The following is a 21529-nucleotide window of genomic DNA, read 5'->3' as shown; positions in this document are numbered from 1 at the left end:
CTGAAATTCCCATTCAAATTAAATGAACTTGTGATTCTTTGCAAGGTTAACTGGGATACTCAGTGAAATTTCTTCAAGCTTATTATTCACGGTGAGGCTCTTCAACCAAATTGTGCAGGAGATAATGTATTGCAATGGATAGAAGATTAGCTAACGTACAGGAAACAGAAGGTAGACAAAAACAGGACCATTTTTGGTTGACAAGATGCAACAACTGATGTGCCAAAGGACTGGTGCTAGAGCCTCAACGTTTTACAATTTACATAAATGACTTGGATGAAGGCACAGCAATAACTTTGCTGAAGACACAAAGGTAGGTAGTAAAGTAAGTTGTGAACAGGTCATTAGGAGCTACGAAGGGGTAAATGTAGACAAAGTGGGCAAAAATCTGGCAAATGGAGTATGATGTGAGAAAATTTAAAATTGTCCATTTTAGCAGGAAAAATATTTTTTTAATTTATCTAAATGGAGAGAAATTTCAGGCGCAAAGGAATAGGGATTGACAAGATTGGACAGGTTAGGCTTGTATCCACTGAAGTTTAGAAGACGGAGAGGTGACTTTGTTGAAATGTATCAGAATCTGAAGGATCTTAACAATATGGATGTGGAGAGGATGTTTCTTATGGGTGAATCTGGAACTATAGGTACCTTATTTTTAAACAGTGGTCACCTACCTAAGCCAGAGATTAGGTATTTTTATTCTCTCAGAGGGTTGAGAGTCTTTGCTTCCATGTCCTTTGAGGAAGAGTTTCAGAGTCTTTGAATATTTTTAAGGCAAAGGCAAATTGATTCCTGAGAAGCAAGTGGGTGAAAGGCTACCAGTGGCAGATGGGAATGCAGAGTTATGGTCAAATCATCAACAATCTGATTTATTTAATGGTGCAGCAGGCTTAAGGGACTAAGTGGCTTATCCCTACTCCTAATTTGTATGCTTGCATCCCATGCAGAGGATGCCATGCACTGTAGATCCGAGGAAGTCTCCGTTAACAACCTTGGAAAAACTCCATGACAACCTTCGCCAAATTGAACGTAAAATGTCATTCCTGTAAGGCCTGAGCAAAATACAGACTATCATATCAAGCTTTTGCATATTGAATTATATCTCCCTATTCAGTTTTAATGATTAATGGTGTTGTTTTCTATGCTGAAAGGAACACCGCTTTCTTCTGATCCAACATTTTAAGTAAAATTTTGCTTAATATTTATTAATGCCAATTTACTGTTCTTTGCAGGTATATCACTTGGCAATTGATGACCTGACTACAGCAATAAACATTAATGAGACCTGCATCTTGGGTTACTTTAACAGAGCTGTCTGTTATCAGCAAGCAAATGATCTTCAAAAGGTATATATAGAAAAGACAAACGGAACTTCATAAGGCTGAGTGAAACACATTTAAAATAAGAAGTATGATCTACATTTATCAAAGGTTCCAAATGCCCAGAGCTATTTCTTCCATAAAAACTATTAATATTGATGAGGCAGATATTTGCATAGAGTTGTGATATGATTGACATTCTGATCACTAGGCTATTTTCCCCTAGTCTTCTACTCTGCTATGTATTGTAATACATTTCTGTAGACGTCAGCAACTTCCCATGCTTCCCAACAGGGCATTCTTGCGTAAGCCTAATGATTAAGTTGAGAACATCAGAGCTAAGCTTGATCTCATCTTTCCTTAGTATGCACATGAGCATCCTTTCTCAGAGGAGTAACTAGATTGTTATCAACTAAAAATAGGAGACATGACTGGTCATCCACTTCCTTGCCTGGCCTCTACTGTATCTCCAGCTGAGAATGCAGTCACATTTCAATTTTTTTTTTAGTGACGTTTAATAATGATTATCTAGAAGGAATAACCATTGGGCATCTAGATGTGAAAGATCTGAATCATTGTACAAAGCTGCATCTAATTATTTCTTATTAATTCTGGTGCTTCTGCTGCTGTTAATTCTAAACCTTCAGATTTAGACTTGGTGTACTAAAACTTTCCTTGCACAACCGTTTGTCCAAGCTCCAAGTGGCTTCCTAACTGACAAAATGGCTGGCAAAAAGATCATACATTACATGCTGAATGTATGCACTTAAATGCCAAAAAGAGAATGGCATAAAGTGCTCTTTAGACACTTTGCATATCTAAATAATGATTAAGAGGGATTGCTACAACAAACAAGTGAATATTTTGATACAAACTTAACTGAATGTGAAGCTAAGAAGAATGGAAGTCATAGTCAAAATGTGCATACCTCTCCACTGGCCAGACAAACCATCTAACCTGATCTACTAATTCAATTGCCCACACTTAAGATCTTATCCTGTCATCATCCTTTATGATACTATCCCTTATCGGAGGGTACTGCTATTTTTACATCAGCTTTAACATCTATTTAGCATTGCTAGTGAGTTGCCTGCTCTCTCCTCCATTCAATAATATCAAGGTACCAGGCTTCACTATTTAAGTCGAGGATAGATTTCAGCACTTTCCAATAGAAATGGACAGAAGAAAGCATTCTGTGGAGATCAAACTATGTACCAGAGGAAGAATGGTTTGAATGTGGTATTTAACTTCTTTGGAGATTATCATAAAAACAGATAACATCATGGCAGCAAAGTGGAGTTTCTTAGAGATATTTAGAATATTTTATTGCAATAATTGGCAAAAATATTAATTTGTTTGAGTGTATGCACTTCAAAGCAGGTTTATTATTTAAGAGGTTAAATGCACTGACAAAAAGTGACGGCACAACAGAAACTGCCTCCATCCTGATGGCCTCCACGGTTACTCTGAACTCCATCCAAGTAATCCCTCAGGGAGGAGCGATGTTGATTTCAGTATTTTAATTTTGTAATTCAAGTACTTTTTTTAAATCAATGAAGACTTAAGTGAATAATAATGGATGGGCATAATTGAAGTACTCACTGAGTCTATTCATAAATGCTTATAATTGCAGCTATATTTCCCACATCCATATTTTCATGGAAAATGTGACTCCAAATAATGTACTTTTTTTAGGCACTGAAAGACTATGGAATAGTTCGGCTTCTTGGGAGCAGAAAGAAATTGAATTTGAAGGTATTAATTAATCGTGGCCTACTATATCTGAAAATGGAAGATTACTACAATGCATCACAGGTCAGTAAACCAAAGAAAAGAGAGAAATATTGGAAAAACCTGGGTGCAAAAAAAGATTTGGTAGAATGGTTTCAATGATGAGTGTTCATAGAACAGTGGAGGCTGAGGAGAGATATTATAGAATTTGTATCAAAGAGTTAAATCTGGACTGGAGTGCTTAAAGTCAGTTTGCACCTCTTAAAGGGGAGATGGATTATGACTGGTGTGAGCACTGGCCAGCATTCTACACCAAGTCAATCTGGGAAATTGTAATATGGAAAAGTAGGCTCCAGGGATGTTGGACACAGCATGATATTCCAGCTGAAGACTTGCACTCCAGAACTAGCCTTGCCCCTAGCCAAGCTGCTTCAGTGCAGTTACAATGCTGGCAACTATCCAAAAATGTGGTAAGTTTCCCAGCCACATCTTGCCCCACTAAAATAGGCCAAACCAATTTGGCTAATTGCTGACCCATCAGTCTATTGTCAATCAGAAGTAAAATATGGACACCGAGTGCAATCAAGCAGCACTCCTTCATCAAGAAGTTCCTCACTAACATGTAATTCTAGTTTTGCTAGAACGACTTAGCTCCACCTCACTTGTATCTCTCAAGGATAAAATAGTTGAATTCTAGAGGAAAGATGAGAATGATCATCCTTTTTTATTTAATTGTATTGACTTAAATGTATTCCTTTAATCTTTTCCTTTTTTTAAAGTTTTGTAGTAATTTTAATAGTACTTTAACCTTTTTAGACAGTTTCTGAATGTCTTTAAATGTTTGTAAATAAACATCCTCATTGCTACAGCTTTGACAACTGGTAAACACTGCAAACACTCAGCAGGTCAGACAGCATCTGTGAAAAGAGACAATGAAATAAAATTTCAGGTCAAAGACCTTTGTCAATTAACACTCTTTACACAGATGTTGCCTTACCTGCATTTGCTTTTTTTACTTCAGATTTCCAATATCTTCAGGTGTTAAATTTTCATTGTGCTTGGGGACCCTGTCAAAGTAACTTCAGGCTTTGAGGACAGACAAACAGCAAGCTCAGGTGGATTGCCACTCGGAAGATCTGGGCAACTAAGTAATCATTATTAATCCATCTTACTACAAGATTAATTATTTGATTTTAGATATGTTTCTTTATAGGATTTTAAAGCAGCAATTGTAGAAGATCCTAAAAATCCTAACATTCATCATGCAGTGGCAATCTGCTACCATAAGTAAGTCAGAATAAAAAAAGTTACTGTAAACAGCTGTTTATGCAATCCCCTTGAAGTTTCTACTTAAGTTATAGCTGAAAATAGAAACCTTTGGAAGTTCAAGTTCCAGATTCCAGAAAGATGAGAAATATTTTATTGTCTAAAGTTGTAACATGAAACAATTGAAAATTAGATGCTTCTCCTAGAATGGAGAGGGGATAAGTTAAACTCTGATAATCCACTTTCCAATGTTTCGGCATCTCGCTCATCAAGTAATGTTTGCAGCATTCCCCTCCCATTTCACTGGAACCCTGGTTCCTTTTAAATTTATCTGGTTCACTGGAATTTTTTAAAATATTACAGTATTATAATATCAATTGTGTTGGGGTGTTAATACTATGACATCCAATAGTCCAGAAAATCTGCTAGTCTGGCACCACTAAAGTTCCAGGTGTGCTGCATTATCAGAGCTTTACTTTAACTATCTTTCTTACAACCTAAATAATGGTGAAAAAAGAGAACTACATCCCCGGTAAGATTTTGTGCAGTAAGAATGCCAAAATCTCTAAAGTGAAGAATGCTATTTCAATCTATCTTCAGAGTCCTCCTGACTCTAGTCTTTTACCCATAACTTTGTAAACCTGTCTTCATTTCTTATATCAACAATTTCATGTTTTAAAAGGGAGAAACTCTTTGGCTCCCACTCAAGGCATTTTGTAACTAACAAAGCAAAAAATTATTGTGCATTGGTCCTAGAGAGGCCCAGAATCAGTGACAGATTTTCAAACAACTATCTGGACATAAAACCACCTTTATCAAATCTATGAAAATGAAAAAATAGGCAGCTGATCTGCAACCCTGCTAGGATATATGAATAGTAAGCTGAAGGTAGAAAAGTTTAACAGATTTGTTCTTCTGTTTATGTAAGGAATAAAGATTGAAAGCATACTACTTTTAATTAGTCAATTTTTAGAAATCTATCGTACTTTTAAATATAGATAATATAAGCCACGTTGCAAGAGAATGAGTAACTTATTGTATGTAATGTGTTTGAGACTTCATTATTTAGAAGAAGCTGTAAACTGTTTCAACCAAGCTGTGAAATTGGACCCATTTTTTGCGGATGCATATAATGGACGTGGAAATGTTTATATGGATTTTGGTCATCCAGCTGGAATAAAGCAAGCACAAAAAGATTTTGTTCGAGCACTTCATTTAAATCCTAGATGTGTGAAAGCCAGACTCAATCTAGGATACAACTTGCAGGTATGAATTACTTCTGGAACATATTGCAAAAAAAATCAATATTTATGTAGCATTTTAACTCTTTTGCTAAAATATGAATAACAAGATTATCATTTTGCTGTTCTTTAAAATTATTACTTGGAAATTCATTTGCATGATGTGATATTTGGTTTTAAAAAAACAAATGATTTCCAGAGAGGAACATGGTAATGATATTCTTTCTCAATCACACCACTGTAGCAATTCTGGCAGGCACTTCCCTTTGTAAATCTCACTTGCATAAATGACCATTTTTCTTGTAGGATATGCAGATGACATCACTTGCTCATACATTGCTTATTTGAAACATTACCGGAAGAAACAGCATTCTAGGGGAAATCAATCTCAGCTTTGAATATGCTCAATGACACAACCTCCAAAGTTCTCTCAGGCAAAGAATTCCTCCCCGTCTTCATTTCAAATGGCCGATCCTTTATTTTGAAACTAAGCCCTTGCTTCTAGATTTCCCTATAAGATTTCTTTATTAGTCACATGTACATCAAAACACACAGTGAAATGCATCTTTTGCGTAGAGTGTTCTGGGGGCAGCCTGCAAGTGTCGCCACGCTTCTGGCGCCAACATAGCATGTCCACAACTTCCTAACCCGTACGTCTTTGGAATGTGGGAGGAAACCGGAACACCCGGAGGAAACCCACACAGACACGGGGAGAACATACAAACTCCTTACAGACAGCAGCAGAAATTGAACCCGGGTCGCTGGTGCTGTAATAGCGTCACGCTAACCGCTACACTACCGTGCCTGAAGCATCATCTCTGCAACAACCCTGTCAAGAACCCTCAAATCTTATGTGCCTCAATAAGATCATCTCATCTCTCATTCTTCTAATCCCCAATGACAATCTGGTCTACCTTTTCTCATAAGGTAATCTTTTCATCCCAGGTATTAACTTAGTGAACAGTTTCTGAACTGCCTCCAATGCAAGCATATTCCTCCCTAAATAAGGAGACCAAAACTGCAGGCAGTGCTCTAGTGTGGCAAGACTTCACAGCTTTTATATTCTTACACCCCCCGCCCCCTTACAATAAAAGCCAACATTCCATTTGCCTTCCTAATCTGAAGGATCATTTACCTAAACGTTAATCTTTCTCCTTTCTCCACAGATGCAGCCTGAGCAGGCGAGTACCTTCAACAACTTCTACTTTTATTTCAGATTTATAACCTCTACAGTTTTTTTGTTTTTCAATGCCTTCTGAACCTAGTGGTACTCACCTACAGTGTCAGGAATACTGACACTACTCAGAAGGCAAGGAAAGAAGGGAAAGTACTTAGCTCCCCAAGATTTAGCCCTTTGCTAATTTGATCTCCTTATTTAAGGAAGGATGTTAATGTGTTGGAACCAGTTCAGAAAAAGTTTACTGGACTACTACCTGGAATGGGCCTTATGAGGAATGGATGGGGAGGTTAGACTTGTATCCACTGGAGTTCAAAAGAGTGAGAGGGTGCTTGATGAAACACAAGATCCTGAGGGGTCTTCATGAGGTGGGTGTGAAGAGGATGTTTTCTCTTGTGGCAGAGTCCAGAACTGGAGTCACTGTTTAAAAATATGAAATCACTCATTTAAGACAGAGACGAGGTTTTTTTTTCATTTAAGCGTTTTGAGTCTTTGAATATTTTTAAAGGCAGAGATAGATAGACATTTGATTAGTAAGAGGGGTGATAGACCGTGCAGGGTAGGTGGGAATGGGATTTGAGGTTGCAGTCATACCAGCCATAATTGATTAAACGCAGGTTGGGCTTGATGGGTCAAGTGGCCTACTCCTGCTCCTAATTCATATGTTCATATTACTCGTTTACCTGCATGCTAACTTTCTGTCAAGCAGACACTGATTTTCGTAAACCGCTGCATGCTGCTGTTTCTCTCCACTTAAATCAATTTTTTTCTATTCTTCCTACCAAAGTGGATGATCTTGCATTTCCCCTCAATATACTCTATCTGAAGGTCAATTTCAGGTATCTAATGATTTCACACATCTCCCTTATTCTTGGGCAGTTCATTTTGCCTCATATTTCAGGGGCAGCACTGCTCTGAGGGTTAAATCTTGGGAGATAAATGCTCTCCCCTCTTTTGCTGGCTTCTGAGTCCTGTCAGTGTTACCGCTACTGCAGCTGAGCATCATTAACATGAAAGCCACAGCACCACCAGGTGCCTGAAAATCAAAAAACTGCAAATGCTGGAAATTTAAAATACAATCAGTAAATGCTAAAAATACTCGCAGGTCATGCTGCATCTGTGGGAAGAGAAACAGATTTAATGTTTCAGGTCAGACATTTTGTCTGGACCCTTCACAGCTATCAATTGCTTCCATTAAGGAACCACTAAGATTCTGGTCAAATGTGATTGTTCAATAGCTCCGTCTTGTTAAATGTCTCTTAACTTACAGTTTTCAGAGCCAAAACATTTGAAAACAAGATGGATCATGATATTTCTGTAAATTAATCCAGCTCAAACTTCAATGGTTCATGCTTATGCCATTTAATTTGGCATTATCTATATTGGCTACAACTATTGGATCAATTAGATCCATTTTACCTTTGAAACCTGTCATTTACTTTGCTGGCAATGCCTTAGAGACTGAAAAGCTAATGAACTCTATATCATGCAGACAAAATGCAAACAGTACCATGTGTTCATCAAGGCTCTGTTTTTAAAAAAAGTCAACCATCACTGCAGGTGATGTGTCTAATATAGGTGCGTCCTTGATATTGGAGCTTCTCAGCATAATCAAATGACAAAGATGAGACAAAGATGCAGCATTTAGAAGTGGAGCCATTAAACTGTGTAGGAAAGGAATTTAAATTTTCTTGTATTTTGTATGGAAAGATGAATGGGATTTGCAGAGCCAGAGAAACTGCATGATAATGCCTCACCTTGGAGAGTTAGTAGCTCGCAGGACAAGCTGTGGATTGCACTGGCTCCTATCTGTGAATACCAAATCTGCATTGATTTTAGTTTAATCCATCAATGTCCATGTAGGGAATGACCACTTCTTACTTTAATTTCATTTTTCATCAGTTCTTCAGAGCTAGGGTGAAGGTCACTTAGCAAGCTTCTGCTGAGAGTATTATGACATAAAATTTCGGAAAGCAATAGTACATTTCCCTTTCAATTGACACATTTGCCATGTTATTCCCTTCAAAATTAAAACTGTGGTTCTCCTGAATCCAGGGGAACAGAAAATTGTCTTAATAGCTCAATTTCAGTGTTTCTTTCAAGGTTTCTATGGTTCTTTAACCAACTACCATTTGAAAGATCAAAGTTACATTGAGGCTAGTACAGAACAATGCACGAGTCCATTACTCATGAGGATTCACTAATCGTGATGTTTTCATAAAAGGATTTTAGTTCACATAACTGTACTATCAATTGCTGTTAAACACCCTTGTTCTCCCATTAAACTTGATTTCTAGCTCAGATTTACAGATCAACTACTTCGTGGCAGTGTCTCCCCATCCCTCCTCATTCCCTGATGGGTGGAATAGATATCCATGAAAGACACCCACAGTGACATCCTGCCCTGAAAGGACCATCATCTGATTATAACATACCACCAGGGAAGCTGCAGTCTTTGGTAGCTGGCTGTGGAGTATTGCCCAAGAATCAGTGGTAATAGATATGCTGACAAGTTGGACAACACTTCCACGCTTCAGAATGCCAGTTCAGCTCTCCAAAGACTGGCAGACAACGGACTGCATATCTGTTATGACTCAGAGACCAGACCAAAAGCCTCCAACTCCCTGCCAATCTTGACCAAAGTCCCACTAAAAAGCTTGTTAGGTCCCCAAGGACAGCAGTTTCTAAAAGTTGTTAGCCTTCTGTAAGGGCAGCATGGTGATGTTACAGTTATGCTACTGTCTCACAGCCCCAGATGTGATCTTGAGTGCTGTCTGTGTGGAGTTTGCATGTTCTTCTCATAACTGTGTGGACCCTTGCCTCTCCTTGCCCTCTCCCTTTCAACCATCCAGACTTCTGCAGTATTGTTTGGCTTTATGGAGAGGGACTGGAGTCCAATCAAGTAACGTGGAAATACTCTGCAGATTAAGAAGTATTTGTAGAGGCAGAAGCAGAGTTCATGTTTCAAATTATCTTTGAGATAGATTTTAAGACGCAGAGAAAAGCAGGAGAGATTAAGTGATAGAAAAGGATGATACAAGGTGAAAGCTGCCACTTAGTTTGCATTTGTTCTGCAAGGAGACTGGATAATGAGCAGTGAGTGCTTCATTTGGTCACATATTCTGTATAAATAGATCACTGTTTCACCTGGAAAGACTTTTTGTGGCTCAACTGTAGGAAGAGATCTATAGTTGCATGGGTGGGTGCTACGAAAAGGCAGGATAGGGTGGAATTGAAGGAGTGAACAAGAACATCTGTTCCACAAGTGTGGAACCTGGGTAGTTCAATGTAAAATAAATGTGAAGATGCTTTGGAAAAAGTTGTTGCTCTTAAAGAGATATGCAGTTAGTAAGTGGTAGAGAAAGTGATGGGGTTGTTGGTTTGTAAGCTATGGAGGGATGTAAACCCAAATATATACACAAAGTCCAGACTAATGTATATAAAAGAATGTGCAATGCAAGATGAACTCAAACACCACCTTTGACTAAGAATCAGTTATATTAAAAACATAGAAATTATTAATCTTTACTCTGTATCTGACCTTGATGTTTTAAAACTACAAAATTTAAAAAAGCATTGTTAACCTTGATGCGTTTTAAAAAAAATGTAAAAATGCTACTTCGTATGGGCCGTCAACATATGATGAAATCATAAAAGAATGCACTTCTTGAACCAACTATAGATTCCTAACTAAATCTATTTTTTTCAGCTGTAAACAATTGGTGTAGTACTTACAAATGTCATATTTAGAAATGAGATTTTTCAGCTACTTCCAGTATTATAGGCAATTTTAAATGCTTCAGATTGCAAATAAATCTTTGGCTTTTATTAAATGCCACAAATTGAAAATAAATTATCTGCTTTAAATGGGTGTCTACCTTAAATGAGAACCATACTTTTCTCCTCTTCAGGTACTGGGTAAATTTCAGAAATCTTGGAATCACTTTACAATTGCAACTAATATTGACCCAAAGTTTCAGGATGCATATGAAGGTCGAGCAGTAATCAGTCTTCAAATGAACAACACATTTGGAGCATTACAGGACATCAATGCTGCATTGAAGGTATACTTAATTGTGCCTGAAGGCATAAAATTACGGAATATGATCATTAAAAATGCATATTAAGGCATGGATTCCTTTGTTAGTCAACAGAATTATTTGGTAGGCGAGGTTTAAAGGTCGACACAACATAGTGGGCCGAAGGGCCTGTATTGTGCTGTACTGTTCTATGGTTCTATTAACACCAGTTTGTTTCACATGGTCCGAACAGAGCTCTGGAAACAAGGCATTCAACAGTGTCCAAAGGGTAGGAGTTTGAGACACTGGTGAAATTTGGGTATGTTATCCAAAGGCAAAGGCTGCAGTTGGAAGTTCAGAAAGAGTGAAAATGGGTGTCCCAGTGGTGAGAATTTTGCCTTCTATCACAGCAGCCATTGGTGTTGAGAGGACTCTTGTATTGAAGGTTCATTACCATACATTGACTTGAAACTGATAATAACAGAGGAAAAAAAAGTGATTAAACTGATAACACCTGTTTTTGCCTCTGTGTTGAAGTTGAACATGCCCTCAATGCTCTTCCTCCACATAAAGTTGTGACAATTTCATTTGTTGACCTAATAAGGGAATTGCAATGTTGTTTGACTAATACACAAAAAGTTCAAAACCTACCATTCAAACTTTAGAATTTCAACTGAGTTTAAGAAAAATCTGGAAATATAATGTGATGCTCAAACATGACGGTTCTGGTGAGCTCCTGCTCACCCAGCTTGGAATATCTAACAGTGAAGTTTCGACCATTCTATCTGCCAGGGGAGTTCACTTCAACTATCCTGATGGCAGTCTACATCCCACCACAGATGGACATGAAGCCTGCACTCAATGAGCTATACTGCGCGACTGCTTTGATACAGTCCACTGTACCGGATCTCCCATTTCAGTTTCTGTTTGTATGCAGGGAGAAGGAGCACAGCCTGGTGGTCTGATTTCCCAAAGTGAGGGCGAGGGTCAACAACCTTGAGACAGGATACCCTGAGGCCCTCTTCATTATCGCAGGTGACTTCAACCAGGCCAACCTCAAGAGTGTGTTACCAAAATACTACCAGCACATCTCCTGCTCCACCAGGGGCATTAACAGCCTTGACCACTGCTATATACCCCTCACCCTCACTTTGGGAAATCAGACCACCAGGCTGTGCTCCTCCTCCCTGCATACAAACAGAAACTGAAATGGGAGGATCTGGTACAGAGAGTCATGCAGTGCTGATCTGAGGAAACAGATGAGCTCCTACGTGACTGCTTTGAGACAGTGGACTAGTCCATGTGCAAAGACTCAGCTGCCAGCCTTGATGAGTATGTTGCCACCATCACAGACTTCATCAGCAAGTGTGTTGAGGACTGTGCACCAAAGAGGACAATACAGGTGTTCCCAAACAGGAAACCATGGATGAACCGGAAGATCCACTCCCTACTGAAGTTGAGGACTGCTGCACACAAATCTGGTGATCTTGATCTGTACAAGAAATCGAGATATGACCTTCAGAAAGCTATCAGGGATGCCAAGAGGCAATACCAACTCAAAATAGAGTCCCAGACCAGCCGTCAGTTATGGCAGGGCTTACGTGCCATAACAGGCTACAAGACGAAGATGGGCTGCATAGTTAACAACAGCGCATTCCTTCCTGATGAACTTAACGCATTATACGCATGTTTTGAACAGAAGGGAAGTGGATTGTCACCACCCACCCTGATAGACTCCAATGCAACTGACCCCGTGGTCACCGATGAGGACGTAAGATCAGTCTTCTGGAGAGTGAACACGAGGAAAGCATCTGGCCCGGATGGTGTCCCTGGCCATGTGCTCAGATCTTGTACTGATCAACTGGCAGAAGTATTTGCGGATATATTTAACCTCTCCCTGCTTCAATCTCAGGTTCCCACCTGTTTTAGGAAGACCACAATCATCCCGGTACTGAAGAAAAGCAAGGTAACATGCCTCAATGACTACCGACCAGTGGCTCTGACATCCACCATCATGAAGTGCTTTGAGAGGCTGGTCATGGCATGCATCAACTCCAGCCTCCCAGACAATCTTGACCCACTGCAATTTGCCTATTGCTGAAACAGATCTACAGCAGATGCCTTCTCCCTGACCCTACACTCAGCTTTGGAGCATCTGGACAGTAAAGACACATACGTTAGACTATTGTTTATTGACTACAGCTCTGCCTTCAATACTATAATCCCAAGCAAACTTGTCACCAAACTGCAAGACCTAGGACTCAACACCTCCCTCTGTAACTGGATCCTTGACTTTCTAACCAACAGACCGCAATCAGCGAGGATAGGCAGCAATACCTCCGGCACAATTATTCTCAACACTGGTGCCCCGCAAGGCTGTGTCCTCAGCCCTCTACTCTACTCCCTATACACTCGTGATTATGTGGCCAGATTCTGCTCTAACTCCATCTACAAGTTTGCAGATGATACCACTGTTGTAGGCCGTATCTCAAACAGTGATGAGTTGGAGTACAGGAAGGTGATAGCTTAGTGGAATGGTGTCATGACAACAACCTTTCCCCTTCCTGAAGTCAATGACCAGCTCTTTTGTTGACAACAATGTCAACAAAAGAGCTGGTCATTGACTTCAGGAAAGGGGGTGGTGTACATGCACCTGTCTACATCAATGGTGCTGAGATCAAGAGGGTTGAGAGCTTCAAGTTCCTGGGAGTGAACGTCACTAATAGCCTGTCCTGGTCAAATCACGTAGATGCCACGGCAAAGAAAGCTCACCAGTGCCTTTACTTCCTCAGGAGCGTAAAGAAATTCGGTTTGTCCCCTTTGACACTCACCAACTTTTATCGATGCACCATAGAAAGCATCCTATCTGGATGCATTATGGCTTGGTACGGCAACTGCTCTGCCCAGGACTGCAAAAAGCTGCAGAGTGTTGTGGACACAGCCCAGCGTGTCACGGAAACCAACCTCCCCTCCTTGGACTCTGTCTTTACCTCTCGCTGTCTTGGTGAAGCAGCCAGCATAATCAAAGAACACATCTACCCAGGTCATTCTCTCTTCTCTCCTCTTCCATCAGGTAGAAGATACAGGAGACTGAGGGCACGTACCACCAGACTTAAGGACAGCTTCTACCCTACTGTGATAAGACAATTGAACTGTTCCCTTGTACGATGAGATGGACTCTGACCTCACGATCTACCTTGTTGTGACCTTGCACCTTATTGCACTGCATTTTCTCTGTAGCTGTGACACTTTATTCTGTAATGTTACTGTTGTTACCTGTACTACATCAATGCACTCTGTACTAACTCAGTGTAACTGCACTGTGTAATGAATTGACCTGTACGATCGGTATGCGAGACAAGTTTTTCACTGTACGTCGGTACAAGTGACAATAATAAACCAATACCAAGTGATTCTGCATATTGCAACAATATCTCAGGTGTTCAATGATGTTCTTTGGGGATAGAAACCAGCTCTCCTTATCTAATCAGCACACACGAATACCATCCATCACCCTTGTCGCAGACTCCTTTAATTGCTTTCTCAATTGGCCCATCAAGCCACTCAATCATATCAAAAGAATCCCAAATACTATCTTTAAACAAATAAATGATATTTAGCAGTGATGTAAACATCATGGGGAAAAAATCAAATTAAGCTTAACAATTAAAGAAAAATGCAATAACAAACTATTATAACAGTCCCAAAGTGATTTATTTCAAAGATCTTGCTTTTAATTGTTGGTGCATCTGAAAAAAATGACAGATTGTAATTTTACAAATATTACACAAGACTAAGAAACAAAAGCAAGAGTAGATCATTTGGTCCTTCTTGCCTGCTCTGCCATTCAATATGATCCAGCTGATCTTTTACCTCGCTGCCACTTTCCTGCACTAACCCATTTCACTTGATTCCCTAATATCTAAAAGTCGATCAATCTCTTCCTTGAGTATACTCAAATAATTGATCTTCCACAACTCTTTTCAGTAGAAAATTTGAAAGATTCACTAGCCTTAGGGTGAACAAATTTCTATTTATCTCTCTCCTGAATGGCCAACCTCTTATTTTGAGACTGTGACCCCCTTGTTTTAGGCATCCTGGCAGACAGAAACATCATAACTGCACCTACCCCACAAAGCTCTGCAGAAATTTTATACTTTTCTATGAAATTACCCCCTATTCATCAGAGTTTAAGAGAATAGATCCAACCTGCTTAATTTCTCCTCAAACATCAAATCTGTCATTTCCAGGAATCAATAATCAGAGATGAGCATTCCTGTTGACTTTGTTGCTAAGTGTATTTTGACAAATCTTGAGTTTCCAATTGGTGGGATGTAAACGTACTTGTAATTGCAATAACATCACTGGATCTGTCAGATGGATATAGCAATCGTTTCTCTTTAAAAAATGAAAGGTGAGCAATAAAAATTCTTTTCAGCAGTAACTGAAAATAACAAATCATTTTGCAATTGACTTGATTAATGTGATTGTCTAAATCTAAGGATGACCATTAATTAATTCATTCCCTGGATAATAGGCATCATCTGCAAAGCCAGATTTATTGCTCATCTCCAATAATGCTCAAAGGTAATGGAGAACTGCCTTATTGAACTGTTACAGTCCATGTGAAGGTACCACCAGTGTAAAACGGCTTTGACACAACTCAGTAGCCTTTTACCATTTTTAGAGGACAGTTAAGAATTGACCTTTTGATCTCAGTTGATTTGCTTCCTTGAAAGTTTTAGTAAACTAGATTGATTCAGCATCACCATTTCAAATAAACACTTGTTTCAGTTTTATATAATTAATTATATAAATATAAATTTCAATTTCCTGTAGTTGGTTTTGAACTCGTGTCTCAGATTGCTCATAAAGGGTTCTGTATACATTTAACTTACAACCTTCAATCTGTGGAAACACTTCAGATTCTTGCTTGTTTAATCAAGATAATATATTTCCCCTTTATTCATAAAATAATTCGAGCATCATGTCATTCATTGCATTTTTTTCCAAATTTACTTTATACCAACATGTAATTGTATCTCAGTGCTGTTTTAACTGGTCAGCATGTTGTAGAAAAGTTAAAACAAATAAAGAGAAGGAAAAACAAACCAACTTAACAAGACTCAGGTCTGTATTATAGGTACTTGATGGTTGGCAATGGACAAGGTGGGCCAAAGGCCTGCTTCTCTGCTGTATCATCCCATGAATCTACGGTTGCACTGTTCACTTGCATCGTTGTCATGATAGTATCCCAGAGGTTTCCTCTTTCTTCTGCCTCATATTTGGATGCAGAACTTTAAGGCATCTCAGTTTTACACTCTGAACAGTTGTAGCACATTTTTACTATTACCTTGGCTTAGATCCGTTTACTCATTACTGACTACAAGTAAACATTGGAGTCACCAGGCCTGTTGGTTTCATTGGGTTATTTTCATCTCCACTCCAGAATTATTATTATTGACTTTATTATGCATAAATTATTATTGCTAAGTGAATTACCTCACATAAATATACAAGTATATCATTTAATCTTTCAGATCTGCAAATCTGCAAAGTTACTTACAAATCGTGGTGTGATTAGCCAGTTTATGGGAGATCTACCCAATGCTATGAGTGACTATCAGAGAGCAATAGCTCTCAATCCCAGCTATTCACTGGCTTATTTTAACGCAGCCAATCTTTACCTCTACAACAGCCAATTTCAACAGGTATGAAATTTTATCAGCAAAAGTACTTAAAGTTTAAAGTGTATTATTACCTGTATTGCCACTAATGATTAACTTTAGTTCATTCTGCCGCTTTTCATGTAGTCATAGTCATCAGCCTGTTTCCCTTCAGAACTGCTGGAAAACAGCTGTTCATACCTCAGCACATCTCGGGCTCTTGGGGTTGCAAGATGAAAGACAGAGTCCAAGGTGAGCTGATGCTCAGATGCGAATGCATCTGACAAGCTTATGCTACCACTGGACTCACCATTAAATCCACTACAGAGTAATAACATCCCTAATAAAGGCTCTGAATATATTTTGCATTGAGACTTCTGCTTTACACAAGAAAGAACTGGCATAAGAATGGTAACTCCAGAGAGAGAGTGTAGGTAAGTGATTTTATTATTAATGATTTTAATTATTTGATATTTTTATGTACCAGATTATTTTTGAGTTTATTTTTATTTTTAAAATTTGTTTAAAAGGATCTAAACATATCTTCTGCCCATAAGTACGTCTATGGATGGGGATAGGATGTTATGGTCAGCCTGTGCAGCTTTCCACATCAAGAAAAAAAAAATCAGGCACCAGAATCCTACACAATGATATTGAAATAGAGCCATAAAATTGCTGTACCTTTGAATGATTCATACTTTATTGCTGTATCAGAAAACTAATTTAAAAACATATAATTGCATTATAGTTATTTCACCTCTCAATCCTTTTGAGGTACAAATAGTTTTTTGATTTCTTACTCTCCATATATTCAGAGTAAAATTAAACAAAAATTAAACTGCTGTGCATTGGCCAGCTACTTTTCAGAAAATAACCTGTTACCAGTGAAATATTTTCTCATTTGTTGGTCCTTCATTTAGTGATTTATATTTTAAAGGTCTCATTTATAAATATGAACCATGTAATTAACTTTCAATTCTACCTACACAAGAATGCTTTTATAAGGTCTGATTGCTTCAATCCTGAAACAAACTCCCAAAAAATACCAGGGATCCAAATGAATATGAACTAATCTGGCTTGGATTTGAAATTTAGTGAAATTGTCAATCAATCAAATCATAAAGAAAATAGCAGCTGAAATGTTCTTGTTAATTTACTTAAACATAACTTTGACTTGTGTTTCTGTGGCAACAGGCATGTTAACCAGTGAATATAAATAATTTCTAGTATCTAAACTGCTTTTCTTACTCAAAACATTGCATTATTCCAAATTATATAGTAAATACAGATGCATTATCCAGGCAAAACATACCATCGCCTTGTCAACCCCAGCAGAACAGCCAAATCTTGCTGAGATTTCTCAACATCTACTTCTGAGTGTAAGAGTCTTAGACCATATGCCAGGTTAGACCAAGCCCATAATCTGTTAACTCACTGATTTCAAAGGCATTGATTTCAAAAGGGCAGAATGGCAAGAAAGGGATTAATAAATCCACTTTTTAAAAATATTTAATTTTTAATGTATTAAGTACTTTTTCATAATTAAAGTGTTAGCTAGTTTAATATTTTTCATTTCTTTATTTAAATTTTTATAGTTTTTAAAGATTTCTTACTTTATCTCAATAATGGGCTTTTAATACCAAGCATAAAGGAGCCTTCTCATCTGAAGCTTGTATCTCCAACTTGGTGCACTTACTCGACTTCTATAACTAGTTCATGTTTGCTGGCTTCTTCAATGTTGTTTAGTTGGCGAATTGTCCATTCTTGTATCCGAATTTGCTGTAGGAAGACAGCAAAAAAACATGGGTGATTATGGGTCAGTTCCATTCTTTATATAAAAAAAATCTTTGCAATAGAATTGATCACCAATTTGTACCAGTATTAGGGTTTATTTCAGTATTGGTTTGAATAATTATTACATGCATCATTTTGGCCATTTAGAATATTTTCTGCTTCAGCTTGAAATGTGTGTGTTTTCACTAACTTCAGTAAGTCCTTACACTGCCTAAGTTTGAAGCCAGAGCCAAATTGTTAGAATCACTCAACTGAAGTAAAATGAGCTCAGTTCTTAAAACCAAATCTAGTTACCTGCTTTTTTTTAAATTTGCAGATCTTGCATTTACCATTACAAAACATACCTGCTCAATAGGCAATCTTTTTGTCCTTCTGTTTTTCCTTTTGCTGATAGATTTTTCAAGAATCTTTGAATCAAAATTCGTAGATGATTTTTGAGAATGTGATCTGGATCTGCTTCTTGGGGCAACTTCAGTCTTTCCACTGAAGTACTTGAGAGACTTGGATGGTGTTGAATCATTTTCTACAGTGCCTTTGGTAGTAGTGGTCTCCACAGCACTGGATTGATAAACCTTTTCATTCTGTGACATGGTTGGAAGACTTTCTTCAAAGATTGTTGACAGCATTGTTCCTCTAAAAGATGTAGACTGATTTGACATACTTGCACTCCATTGGTTAGCTCCTGGTTTACAATTAGTGTCATTCACAGTTCTGGACTGAGTATTCTCAGGATTTTGAGGCAACTTTTCCTCAAAACTTTCATAATTTAAGTGTGCAAATTTAGGTATACGAAAAGTTGTAGACACTGCAGATTCGGATAAAATTGAATCATAAAACATGTTCTGCAATTCTTGGTCGTGTTCTATCCTAGAAAACTCTATACTTTTTCCCACTGAGTCCTCAGTCTTTTCACAGTACAGTTCTTCAGGAGTGCTAGATTTCACAGAGAAATTATATCCAGCTCTCAATCTTGCCATGTTTCAAAAGGCAATTTTTCCTCAGTCATACCTTTGTTGGTTAAGGAGAGAATAAAACAAATGTAGCATAAAATGAATTAAAATGAAGCTTTCATTCCAAATAACTTAATAACTTTATCACGGGACAATTTGGCAGGTCAGTAAACTAGTGGAAAGAATCATGGAATTGTCAAGCCAATTTGCATTAACAAGTACAGTCATGATTTTTTTCCTTTTGCCAGTTTAAAAACATTGGCCTAGAAGCAAGCCCAATCCACAAGGTTTTCCCACATCACCCAAGCATATTAATCACCATTGGATGTTCTCTGTATCTACGAAGCACTGGAAAATTATGGCAAGCTTTCCTGCAATATCCAACTCTGCTTCCCTGGGCAACATGAAATGCATCCCATCTAGATCTGGTGACTCGTTCACTTTAAGTATGGTCAGCTTTTTAGTACCTACATTTCGTCAGTTTCTACCTCATCCATTATTTCTATTATCTCCATTTCAACTGAGATTTTGGCAGCATCTTCCTTAGTAATCCCTGATACAAGGTACTTGCATAGCATTCTAACTATACCTTCTGCCTCTATGCACATTGATCATCACTTTAATTCATAATTTGCACCATCCCTCTTCTTATTACCCACTAGCAGTTACATCCCTGTGAAAGACTTTTGGATTCTCTTTCAGGTACCTGTCATCCTCCTCTCAGTCTCTTATTATTCATCTTATATTCTTTTTCACTTGCCCTCTCATCTTCTATATTCACCCTTGCTTTTCTTCTTTCATCATCTTCTCTTCCTCCTTTAGCTTTGGTTTCCCCTTGTGTGATGTACTGGCCTACATCCGAAACATCTGCTCTTCAAAAGTCACGATTGTTCAGTTGCAGTTTTACCAACCTATGGTTGCTTTCACTTTCTCCTCGTTTATTCCCTTCACATTCCATTGATTAGCCCACCTCCAATTTAAGCCACGTGTCATTCAGGAGTTCCAGTTGCAACTATAAAAAAAGCCACTTAAACCTCTAACTGGAATCCCCAAATGCTACTATTCTTTAATTTATCGTATTCAACCTACCACTTATCCACTGTAGTACCTTACTCTGTGGGGATACACAGCGCCACTCTTCACTAAGCCACTATCACCAGATGTTCACTAGTCTCTATTTGTCAGTTCAACTAAATCATGAGGCGAAAGTACTTGAGATTTCACCTTCTTTTAAGAATGATAACTTACTTCTGCCTTTCTACATTATTCCTCCACCTTGTACAACTCGTAGAAATTCATTCCCATCTCCATTCCTGTAGCATAGTATAAATTATTGCTTGAGCAGAAAGATCCTTCAGGCTCAACTTTCCAACACTTTCAGCAACTCTGTTGTTCCTGAATACAGTGAGGATCCATGGTATTTCCAAATCCATTCATTAATGAAGGTTCTCTCTCTCCATATTAAAAAGGTATAATTCCTTCTTGCATTGACACCTGTTATTTCATACAAATAACAGTTTTAAAGTAGGACCCTTGTATCCAATTGCATCTTCAGGCTTGAGCATCCTATAGTTCTTACCTTTAATTTTTGTTTTGAGTAATGAAACAATATGCCCTGTATGCTATCAAAGGTACGTTTACAGCAATTATTCAAATTCATTTCCCTCCTTTGCACCTATGGTAAGAGAGCAAATGTGGAAATATTCATTTTTGTTTTCATTGTAATTTATTTTAAGTAGTGCCTAATTACTACTGCAAATTGGAAAAAAATGTGATGCTCAGTGGTTTATTTCAGGACTATATGTAAGGCTTATAGTGAGTTTTTTTTTAAAAGACAATATAGGTGGGAAAAATCAATATTATGTAAATTAAATTTTTATATTTCAAATATTCCACTTTAGTTAAAAATACAAAACCCAGATTAACTGAACTTTTTCTTATGAACCAGCAACAAAAGAAACACTCCAAGTCATGTGATAAGCATTTAAAGCTACTTTATTAATAATTACTTATGATAATAAGAAAAATAAAAGTAAAAATGTTAGAATGTTAGAAGTAAAAATGTTAAATCTTAAACATTAACCCCAAAAACTAAACTCATAGTGTGTGTGTGGCAAATTCCCAAACTCCAAGTCCAGGAACAGTTCTTAAAGTTCAGTTCAGCAAGCCATAAGGTGAAACATGAGCAAAGGCTTCTTCAACAACCACCGTTGACTGAAGACAAAACATAGATGTAGAGAGAAAATAGAGAGTAATTACGAAATCCAAATGTTCCACTTTGGAACCCAAACCACACCTCAGTGTTTACTCAGCAGTGACTACTCCACCGCATCTTCCTCACCCCGAAAGGCTCTCAAGTCGTGGCC

The 21529-nt window shown here is 38.0% G+C and overlaps 2 protein-coding genes across 2 annotated transcripts in view; one reads left to right on the top strand and one right to left on the bottom strand.

The window, feature by feature from the left end:
• ttc6 (tetratricopeptide repeat domain 6) overlaps nt 1-21529 on the top strand; it is a 165070-nt gene that overhangs the window by 133626 nt on the left and 9915 nt on the right. Inside the window, exons 24-29 of the mRNA XM_052015541.1 lie at nt 1233-1346; nt 3015-3134; nt 4264-4337; nt 5372-5582; nt 10646-10798; nt 16294-16464. Of these exons, the coding sequence (XP_051871501.1) occupies nt 1233-1346; nt 3015-3134; nt 4264-4337; nt 5372-5582; nt 10646-10798; nt 16294-16464 (843 nt within the window). The remainder of the gene's footprint in view (nt 1-1232; nt 1347-3014; nt 3135-4263; nt 4338-5371; nt 5583-10645; nt 10799-16293; nt 16465-21529) is intronic.
• The window catches only part of LOC127583236 (uncharacterized), a 73341-nt gene continuing 68910 nt past the window's right edge, over nt 17099-21529 (bottom strand). Inside the window, exons 2-3 of the mRNA XM_052039443.1 lie at nt 18558-19221; nt 17099-18198 (exon numbers count right to left, since the gene is read on the bottom strand). Of these exons, the coding sequence (XP_051895403.1) occupies nt 18112-18198; nt 18558-19190 (720 nt within the window). The 5' untranslated portion in view covers nt 19191-19221 and the 3' untranslated portion in view covers nt 17099-18111. The remainder of the gene's footprint in view (nt 18199-18557; nt 19222-21529) is intronic.

Source organism: Pristis pectinata, chromosome 1, assembly GCF_009764475.1.
Source record: "Pristis pectinata isolate sPriPec2 chromosome 1, sPriPec2.1.pri, whole genome shotgun sequence".
NCBI classification, from domain to species: domain Eukaryota; kingdom Metazoa; phylum Chordata; class Chondrichthyes; order Rhinopristiformes; family Pristidae; genus Pristis; species Pristis pectinata.
Note: the sequence above shows the minus strand (reverse complement) of the source record. Positions and strands in the feature narration are given on the sequence as shown.